Below are 10,170 nucleotides of genomic sequence, written 5' to 3'. Positions count from 1 at the left end.
TCCCCTCCCACATCCGGGCCTGCCTGAAGCCAGTCTTAGAAGCCTGGGAAGGGAGCAAGGAGTCCCTCCAGCCCTGGAGGCAGGGACCCCCTCACAGGAGGACAGGAGTAAGCAGGTGATTGCAGCTGGGTTCCCGGCATCCTCCAGGGGAGGGAGGAAGTCAGGCCCCCCATGATGACGGGCTGGCAGCGGGTGAGCGCTCCAGCAATGCGGGTAGAAGGATAAGGAAGAGGGCAGGGCACACCACTGGTACTTCCTGGGTCCCTCTCCTCAGCCGGAATGAAGATTCATCACGGGGACGTGCCGCTGGGCCTGCAGGGAGGGCAGACCCGGGGCCCGAAGCTCCCCGGTCCAGCTGGCACGGAGGCTGCTCAGGCCGGGGTCGGCTCGGGGTGCCCAGTGACCACATGCAGAAGGTTCAGGGTGAAAACCTCTGTATTCACCCCACACCAGACACACCTGCCTGTCCTGGCAGGCCCCCAGCCTCTACCCACCATGGCCCAAGGGCCTGGGGCCGGTGAAGACCCCCAGCCTCAGCCCCCCATCCCAGTGTGGCTGGCTTCGGAGGAGTGCAGAAGGAGTCCCGGGCCTTTCTCCTCCATGGAGCAGAGCAGGAAGAAGGTAACTGAATCAGCACTTCTCGCCCCATCTGGAACATTCCAACACGGAAAACCCACTGAGCAGCTGGGGAAACAATTTGGGGACTTTAATTAAAGGCTGATGACTCTCCCACAGAGACCCACCCCCACACGCAGCCGGGAGGACACACCACATCTGCCCTCAGTGTGTTCCGAGCCCCAGCCGGGCACCTGGCTCTGGGCGTTGGCGGCTGGGCGCGTTTCCATGGGGAGGGGGATGACCGGAACGAGCCAGGCCACCCTTTGTCTTCCCTGTTCCCAGTCTGCCTCCTGGGCACCAAAGCCAGACAAATGAGTGAGTCCCACAGTTCTGCTTCCAAGGAGCTCCAGGAAGGTGGAAGTAGGTCACGTCAGGGAGCTCAGGAAAGGGACTCGAAGTGTGGGGAGGAAACGAGCCCAGGAGGAGAGCACAGCTGCCCCTTTCGAAGGCTGGCGCCCTGCCTGTCTGCGCCTTCTGTGGGGAAAGGGGTTCCAGCCGGAGGGAACAGCGTGGGAAGGGGACCCGGGCCTTGGCAGGTGGAAGGAGCTGACGGGCAGAAGCTCGGGACGAGAGGAGTGAGCAGGCTGGGGGGCTGGGGCAGGCCTCCGGGAGCCTGCAAGGCTGCGGTCGGGCATCTGGTCTTCATTCTGGAGGCCATGGGGTGGGGGGAAAAGACTGGAGAGTTTTAAAATAACGGGATCTGGTTTACTCTGCGGACACCCCCTAAGTGCACGACACTCAGCTCCCGTGCAAGCTAAGAAGCCCGTTGTAGGAGAACAAAAGAGGCGTCCTAAAGCCGCCCTGGCATGAGCTGGTAGACGTCTGACAAGGGTGTGTCCGGGAAGAAAGGGAGACAGGCATCGACCAGGCTGGGAGCTAGGCTCCTGCCTCCCCTCCTGCCCGTGCAGCCCGGGGCAGGCTACCACGCGGTCCCTAAGTGGGGCCACAGCCCTGGGAACGGGGCCGGAGCCTCCAAGCCCAGTGCTTGCCCCCCCGCAGGGATTCCTTCCTCCACACGGTCACTGCAACTTTGGCCAGCGCCCCCCACGCACCCACATCAGAGGTCGGAGCTGGGGAGGAGGGCACAGGAGCATCGCGTCCGCATCTGCCCACCACATTTCCAGCAAGGTCTCTCGGGAGCAGCTCCCAGTGCTGCCCCTGGCCTGACCCTGGTGGTGGAGCCTAGAGACAGCGCTAGGCCCTCAGGACCGTCCAGACAGGAGTGTCCTCTGGGCCCAGAACCAGCAGAAACAAGGGCAGGGCTCCAGGCTGCAGAGGGCAGAGGCCCCCATCTCCCTCCCCACATCATGTTGCGCCTTCTTCTCAGCTGACCCCAGCCCCTGGTTCGCAGTCAGCCAGAAAGGGGGGCTCCCGCACCCCTGGAAATCCTCCCTCATTCCGACTCTGGGGCCCAGGGCACACAGCGGCTGCGAGTAGCCAGGGGATGGACAGGCCCTGTCAAGACCAAGGATTCGATATGGACCCCAGGCCTGGAGTGCAGAGGAGGCAGCCTGGTCCCAAAACCTGGCCATGTCAGGTTTGGGCCTAAGGGTCCCTGGAGGCCATTGTCGGGGCAGTCTGTGAACACCTGGCAGGCAGCACAGTGGCTGGGGCCTCCGCACTCCAGCGGGCAGGGGCGGCTAGGGCACCAGAGAGCACCGCCCAGCCCAGTGCGGCCTAACTCTGGAGCGGAGCACGCACCTGCGCCCATCCCCCAGGGGAGACAGCCTGTCCCACACAGAACCAGGGCATCCAGGGCCTGAGGGCGGGGGTGGGACCCATTAATGGTCACTTCCTGTAGAGCTCTGGGTCTGGAGGCCTGTAAGAGCGAAGCAGTTGTGGCCTGCTGTGGGCGTGGCCTGCTGTGGGCGGTACCGGACGGTCCCCGCCGCTTGGACGCTGTTAGAACCATCCCCCCACTGCCCATCACACTCACTGTTGGGCAACTTCACCAGACTTCCAGGAGGAAGCGTGGAATGGGCACTACGATGTGGAATCAGCTGAGGTCACAGGGGTAGTTGTTGGACAGATCCAACGTCAATCCTGCCCTAGGCTTCAAGGGGGCCACCTAGGGCCTCTGTGTCCTCATCTGGAACATGGGGACAACGTAGCTCAGCATCCCAGGGCTGACCAGAGAGCCCGAGGGCCGCCCCCAGAATCACAGGCCTAAGCTGTGTGTCGCTGGGCAGGCCCTAAACCTCTCTGAGCCCCAGGAGCTCATCTGTTACATGCAGCCAAGCTCAATGCACGCCCCAAGGCATGTGTGAGGCCTGGGTTTGGGACCACTCCCGGCACAGGAACAGTGCCCTGCATGGAGAGCTGGTGTGATGACCACTTCCCTGCACGGGGGCCCCTCCAACCCCCGCCTGGCAGCCTTCAAGTCTTGTGTGGAAGAACACAGATCCAAACCGTATTTCCTAAATAGTTTTCTCTACCCATCATCTGAACACGGGCGGCTCTGGCCGGGAGACGGGCATGACCTGCGGTTCCTGAGTGTCCCCCGGCAGGACACAGGCTGGCCTGGCCTGCTCAGTCCCAGCCAAAGTCCTGGCCAGTCATCTGGTAGAACTTGCGGTTGAAGGGCCGGTAGAAGTCCCGCAGCCGCTGGACCACCGCCGAGGGCACCCGGGGGTGGGGCCGGCCCTTGGATTTGCCCAGGCAGCGCGGGCGGCCGCTCCCCTGCACCTTCTTGAGGCAGGGGAAGCCCTTGGTGGCGTTGAAGTAAAAGTGCTTGTCCGTGACCACCCGTCTGAGTCCCAGGAAGTCCTGCACCCGGCCTAGCTCTCCGGCTGGGTCGCTGACCAGGCGCTCGCCGCTGACGAACAGGAAGCGGGACAGCGGGAAGAAACGCAGCCAGTTGTCCAGGTGCTGCGCGTACAGGCCAATGCGTACGGCACTCCAGGCCGTGTCCACCAGGCCCAGGCCGTGGCGGAAGGCCAGGGCCCTGAAGCTGGGCAGGCCCGGGGTCTTGGAGAGCATCTGGGCATAGTCGGAGATGGCCCGAGTCACGGGGTTCCGCACCACCACAATCAGCTTCGTGTTCGGGGACATGCCGTGGATGCGGCTGGGAGCCTCCCGCGTCACGAAGTAGCTGGGGGTTTTCTCCACGGTGATCTGTCCGTCCAGGGTGCGCGGCATCAGGCTCCTGGGCGATGGGGGTGAGGAGAGGTAGGTGAGGGTGGGTGCTGGCCCCCAGGGGACCCAGGACGAACCTCCTCTTCCTCCACGGACATCCCAAACCTCCAAGGCGGGAAGGCCTTCCCCAGTGAACCCACCCATCCTAGGTGCTTGGGTGGGCAGTCTGGGACATGGAGACACCCAGCCAAGCACAGGGGAGCCTGTGTCCCCAGCACAGCCCTGTGCCCCACACAGCCCCACCTGCCTTCCCTACTGACAAGTGTCCCCAACAGAGGGCGATGCCCCCCCCCCCCCCCCCCCCCCCCGCACAGCCTCTCTGGCCTCCGATTACAGCCCTGCTAATTCTCACTGACCTGGACCGGATCAGAATGGATCGGAACCCGTCGGAATGGAGTCAGAACAGTGAGCACCGTGGCCTGAGGACCCGTCCCAAGTCCCCAGCCGCCTGGACCTCCCAGACCTGGCTTACACCCCAGAGGGCAAGGCTGCAGCATTTCTGGTCCAGGGAGGGGAGCACCGACCCATCCCAAGGTTCTGGGGGAGGTGATTGGTGACAGCTCACTGACCACCCCAAACCTGGGGCAGCCCATTCCGAAGGCTGGGCAGGCGGCGGGGGCGGGGGGTGTGGGGGAGGTAAGCAGGTGCACTGAGAAGTGTCCCGAGGCCACACCTGCAAACCAGGTAGTACAGGGCGAGGCCAGGTGTGGCCTGGCCAGCTGGGCAAACAGCCCTGAGGGAGGGCGGGGAACTAGGTCAACAGAGGCAGAGGCTGTTGGGACCTGCGCTAGGGAGGGGAGGTCTCTGTGGGCTGGCCCCGCCTCCTGTCCTCTGAGGGAGCTGCCTCTACCCAGCTCACAGCCCCCAGGACTGGCCCCAGCCAGGGAGCTGACCCACGGGGTGGAGTTCGGGTTTCCGTCCAGCCTAGGGAACCCCTCTGCAGACGCAAGACCCTGGGAGGCTGGACCTGAGTCTCCTCCTTCTGCTCAGACCCCCAAGAAAACTCAGGTCAGGTGGACGCCCAGAGGCACAGACACACGAGTTGCGGTGCTTAGCTTGGATGGTGCTGGCGGTGGGACAGGAATGTGTACACAGGAGTCCAGGCCCTGCCACTGGCTCCCTGACACCCCCCAGGGGCTCTGGGGGGTCAGGTGGGCTGCACGGTCTGCTAGCTATGGGAGCTCCCCCCCCAAAACGAGGCTCCAGGCAGAGCGGGTCTACAGAAGTGATGGGACAGCTCTGCTCCCCCGTCTTCGTGAACGACTCCCTCTATACCACCCACTGCCCCGTCCGACAGGCAGGCACACAGAGGCTCACGGAGGAAGCCGGAAGGACAGGGCAGACACGAGCCTACAGCCCTGGGCTGCAGCCGCTGCCCCACGGGCCACTGGGATTCTGCTCCCAGAGCCCCTGCACCTCTCGGCCTGCTCCTGCCGCTGGGAGTCCAGTCGGGAATAGTCCCCGGTCCTCCCCCTCCGAAAGACGAAGTTCAGGGAGACCCTGGCTGATGACACCACCAAGGGCTGAGACCCAGGGCTTCCACAAGAGGGAAGGGAGGTCTCCCCGCACTGAACCTCACTGCTGAGACCCACAAAGACACGGTGAGCCAGGTCACATCGGAAGTCACCGTCCCTGGGGTGCCGGGTGGCCCATTAAGTTCAGAGACCCACTCTGGGTTTTGGCTCAGGTCTTGACCTTGGGATCGTGAGATCCAGCCCCGTGCTGGGCTCTGTGGTCAGCAGGGACTCTCCCTCCCTCTGCTTCTGCCCCTGCCACAGCCCAAATAAATAAATAAATCTTTAAAAAAAAAAAAAGAAGAAGAAGAAGAAGAGGTCACTGTGCCTCCCTTCGTCACCTTCCTCAGGGACGACAACGGCCTCGGCTGCTCAAGGGACACCCTGTCCACCTTCGACACACTCTTTCCAGCCCTTCTATCCCCCAGGCACCAAGCGACCTCAGGGGTGCACCCTGTTTTCTTCGCAGACTGGGCACTTTGGCTTCTGAATATCCCCCTCCCCTTCCCTCCTGCCTGGGGGGAGGGGGGCTACAAGGAAGAGTTCAGGGGACACCACCACCAACTGCGGCATCTCCCCGAGGCAGTCAGAGGAGCAGGCTTGTGGACGTGCCTGGCTCCCACCGTGGGGAGGAGCGGGGACGGCCTTCCCAGCCGCTCCCGCCACACACCAGCTTTGAGCTCTGAGATCTTTGGGTTCATCGACTCTCCGCAGGCCTGGCCTGGGGAATGGAGTAGGGTGGGATGGGGGTTTGGGGGAGGTGAGAGAGAATCGGGAGGAAAAGAGGAACAAGACACTGTCCCCCACGCGGCAAACATGTGACAAGCTGCTCTACGGACACCCCCCGCCCACCCCGCCCCAAGTTCATCTGTCTGCATTTCCTTGCGGCTTCAATCCAGCCCTGGGCGACCCTCTCTCCTCCACAGCCCTGCTGTGTGCTCGCTAGCTCTGTCCCACACCTCTGCTGAGCCCCATCCAGCCTGGCCTGGGACCCAGCAGAAACCAGTCCTGGCTTCTGTGTGGATCTCTGCGGTGCTGGGGGGAGTGGGGACCTCAAGTCCCGAGTCCCGTGAGCCTCTCTCCAGGTGAGCAGGGGGAGATGAGTCCCACAGAAGCCCAGATCCCTCCCCCCACAGACTTAGACCCCGAATTCACTGCTCTTGCATTTGCTGCTTGGACGCTGGAGCCAGGGGGGTTCCCCCACCTGCCTCCCCCCACCGCAGGCACCGGCCGCTCCTCCTCTACTCCCTGCCCCAACTCTCCAACCAGAACAGGGCTCTGCACGTGCCCGAGGTCCAACCGGGGGTCCCGAGAGCGGACAAGACTGCCGGACCATGGCCAGGGCGGGGCAACCTCTTTGCTTTAGGGGACACGGAGGCAGGGGTGGGCATTTTCGGAGGCTCACTGCACACTCTGGTGGAAAGGACAGACAGGTCCGGAGGCACATGGCAGCCGGGAGCGCAGAAGCTCAGGGAGCCTGGCTCCCGCCAGCTCTGCATTGGCCGGTGAAGGGTGGGTGCTCGCCAGCCCTGGGAGACAGTCTGGACTAACGGAGGCCCCCGGGGCCTGAGCCTCTGCTCCCTCTGCACCCACCCCTCCCCCCAGAGGAGGTGGCTCAGAAAAAGAGAAAGGAGAAAGGCTCTTCTCCACCAGGAGTTAGACATGCTCCTGGATCTCCCCTCCCATCTCGGGCCCCCCAGGATCCCAAAAGCCCCTACCCAGAGCTGAAAATCAGGACCCCCTGCCTCTCAGGTGCCTCACGCTCCCCAGCACCAGAGCCAGTACCCAGGGAGGGGCCAGACAGGGCCTGCGGACCCCAGGCTCTCTGAGAAGCCTCCGGGACGAGCCTGCCCCAGACCCTCATTGGCCCAGCTCAGCACCTAACCGCAGCTCCTGTAGTCAACGCTCATGGGGGCCACAGTGGGCTCTGAAGTTCGCTCTAGGTGACAGAGTGTCCTCCCCTCTGCCCCTCTTCCTCTTCCTCTCCCCCTGCACAGTAGCCAGGGATTGGGGAGGCTTTTGAATTCTGCCGCACTGTCAGAGTGGGGTGGCTGTCTCTCCCTGAGCATCGAGGATGCTGGGATCAGCCAGCTGGATCCAAGGACGGACTCGCTTCCCCATCACCACCTGACTTCCTGAGGACCCCAAACAGCAGCAACCCTTCAGAGCTCAGGACCCAGGATCCCTGCTCGCACTGAGTGCCCCCCTCAAACCCATGAGTGGTTTTAAGGCAAAGGCAAAGATAACAAGTAGGAGCGGCCCGGACCGGCTCGGGGGTGGGCTGGGTAGGGGGAGAATCTGGGAAGAGGCAACTGGTGTACTAGGGATCAAGTGTCTGGATCCTGGCACCCCGCACTCCCCGTTAATTCACCAGGTGACCTTGGCTGGGTCCTCTCTGCCCCGTAGCAGCTCGAGGATGAGGTGAGAGCTACGGGGAGTAGGGTGACTCATTCTCCATCTGGAAGCCCTCATTTCCCCGTAGGAAGGGACGGGACACCATGGCCGGCTTGCGCACAGTTGAAGGAGAGAGAGGGCAGGGCCTCACGCTGCTTCGGCCGGGACTGGGTGCTCCCCCACTTTTGCTAAGGTACCCCAAGGCCATCCAGACAGCTGCAGGGCAACTACAGAGTCCTTGACATGAGGCTGGGGTCCCAATTCCCTCCTCTTCCCCCTTTCTAAAGAAAGCCCAGAATTTCTCAGGACCCCAGAACCACTGAGAACTGAGGCTCTGGGGGAGAGGGCAGACACTTTCTAGGAGGCTACAGGAAAAATTCTCAGGGTAACAGGCCAGAAGTCAGACATGCTCTCCCAGAGCGATCCAGTGGGGGAGGGCAGATGAGCACGAAGCACTCCCAGCGCTGCTGAAGCCCCGCTAGCTTCAAACTGCTCCTCCGGGATTGAAACTCCCCCTTCCAGTGTTGCTGAGAACCCTCACTAACGCTGAACCAGGGTTTTCCCTGGACTTTTCAAAGTTTCTGGGAACACCCCCCCCCCCCCCCCCCCGGCCAGTGACCGCTCCTCCTTTCTGTGAAACCCAATGCAGGGGGACTGCGTCCCCGAGGTCAAGCCTCGGCCCCCACCAGGCTGGTCTCAGCCCGGATCCCTGGGCACCTCACCCCGCCGAGTCTCCAGTGAGACCCCAGGGGGCCATCATGCTGTTGTTCCCCGGCACTTGCTAGGGCGCGCACCGAAGCCGACGGGGCGCACAGGCGGGCGCTCACCGGTACCAGGCGAGGCCGCGCTCGTAGCACCTGTCGAAGAAGTGGGGCTCAGAGCCGAGCGCGCGGACGTCGGGGTGCAGCCGCAGGAACTCCAGCAGGGCGCGCGTGCCGCCCTTCTTCACGCCCACGATGAGCGCCTGCGGGAAGCGCCGGCGTCCGGGGCCGCTGGCCACCGGCAGGCCTGGCGCCCCGGGGCTGCCGACGGCGCGGAGCGGCTCAGCGCGCGCGGGGGCCGGCACGGGGGCGCGGGTGGCCGGCGGGCAGCGGCCCGGGAGGGTGCAGAGGCAGTAGGCGCCGAGCACCAGCGCGGCGAGCAGCGGCGGCGCACGCGGCACCCGCAGAGCCGCCCCCTGCCCGGCCCCCGCGCCCGGGCCGCCTCCGACCCCGCCGCCCACGCCGCCGCTACCGGCCATGGGGTTGCGCCGCGCCCAGGCCCTGGAACGGGGGCTGCAGGAGGAAGCGCATCCCGGCCGGTGCCGCGCTCAGCCAGCCCGCGCCCGGCTTCTGCTTTGCGCCCCGCCACCCCGCCAGCGGGGAGCGGGCGGGGGCGGAGCCTAGAGGCCCCGCCCAGTGCCGTGGCCCCGCCCCCCGGACCGCCGCTCCGCCTGGAACTCGCCGGCGCCGGTGGAGGCCCAGGCGCAATTGGGAGCCTCGGAGGCCACCCAGTCGCGCCCTCTCGGAGACCCTGGGCTCCAGCCTGCTCGGCTCCAGGGTCATCACCCTTACGCGCGTGGATGCTGCGGCGACGGGTCGGGTCTCAGGGCCGTGACAGGACTGAGGTGCCTTAGAAGACGGATCCCGGCCCCTCCCGGGCCAGGGCGGAGCAGCAGGTGCGCGGGCGGACCCAGTGGATCAGGGAGGCTACCTGGGCCCTACTGCGCAGAGGGGTTCCGGGGCGTCGAGGGAAGTCCGAGGGGAGGAGAGGGCGCGCTTTGCTGACAGTCGGCTTGCCATTCGTCAGGGTCACAGCCCAGGCGGCTGGAGAGGGTCGCCAAGTAGAATTACCGTTTTAGAGTCCCAGAAACCTGGGGTACCTCCAAGGGGCAGGGACCTCCGTGACCCCAGCCATTTCCAGGGCTCCCACCCAGAAGCAGCCCTGGACCGAGGGGGCTCTGCAGAGCCAATGGGGTGAAGACCACTGATGAGGGCCCCAGCCCAGGACCCAGACACCAGGCGTGCACCTGCTTGTCAGGGCAAGGCTCAGCCAGGATCCCTGTGGGCGGGTTGCTGGCACAGCACTGTCTGGGGAGCAGGTTGATACACACAGGGTCACAGGAAGTTCTTCTTCTCGTCTAGCTCAGAAGGGGATTTGTTCCAAGCAGCCTGGTTCTCCGTAGAGCTCTACTGGCTGAGGTCCCACTCCGCCTGCTGCACCCACAGTCAGAGCAGGCATCTCTCAGGGCTCCAAATCCAGCATTAAACCGTGGTGTCCCCTCTGCCTCCCTGCCCAGCACAGGCGTAGTGGGTTTCCGCCTCCCGGCCGTCACTCATGCTGTTCCTTCTTCACTCATGCTGTTCCTCCCACTGAGAATACCTTTTCCTCAGCACCCCCAGCCCTCCCGCCACCCACACACCTGCTTCAGGACCTTCCAGAAGGAATGTATCAAGGACAGCAGGACGCTAATTTGCTGGGGGCAGGGGAATGAGGCCAAGGACAAGGATAGTTTACTAGCTGATGCCCT

General features: G+C 64.4%; 1 protein-coding gene across 2 annotated transcripts; it reads right to left on the bottom strand.

The window, feature by feature from the left end:
* Positions 1 to 374: 374 nt before the first annotated feature.
* On the bottom strand, positions 375 to 8,987 carry HS3ST6 (heparan sulfate-glucosamine 3-sulfotransferase 6). Of its 2 annotated transcripts, none has more exons than XM_045992896.1 (2): positions 8,489 to 8,987; positions 375 to 3,763 (listed from the first exon to the last, which is right to left on the bottom strand). In XM_045992896.1, the coding sequence occupies exons 1-2, from the start codon at positions 8,899 to 8,901 to the stop codon at positions 3,148 to 3,150; spliced, it is 1,029 nt and encodes a 342-aa protein (XP_045848852.1). In that variant the 5' UTR covers positions 8,902 to 8,987; the 3' UTR covers positions 375 to 3,147. The 2 variants fall into 2 exon arrangements, with proteins under 2 accessions (XP_045848852.1, XP_045848853.1); XM_045992897.1 differs by having other exon boundaries at positions 8,519 to 8,987.
* Between the last annotated feature and the right edge of the window lie 1,183 nt (positions 8,988 to 10,170).

Source organism: Meles meles, chromosome 21 (genome assembly GCF_922984935.1).
Source record: "Meles meles chromosome 21, mMelMel3.1 paternal haplotype, whole genome shotgun sequence".
Lineage (NCBI taxonomy): Eukaryota > Metazoa > Chordata > Mammalia > Carnivora > Mustelidae > Meles > Meles meles.
Note: the sequence above shows the minus strand (reverse complement) of the source record. Positions and strands in the feature narration are given on the sequence as shown.

Bases quoted from the DNA above. Each gene is read 5' to 3' on its own strand.
- HS3ST6 (XM_045992896.1), bottom strand. From the start codon at position 8,901: ATGGCCGGTAGCGGCGGCGTGGGCGGCGGGGTCGGAGGCGGCCCGGGC. The intron at 3,764-8,488 runs GTGAGCGCCCGC...CCCATCGCCCAG, and splicing joins CGCGGCCTCGCCTGGTACCG to GAGCCTGATGCCGCGCACCC.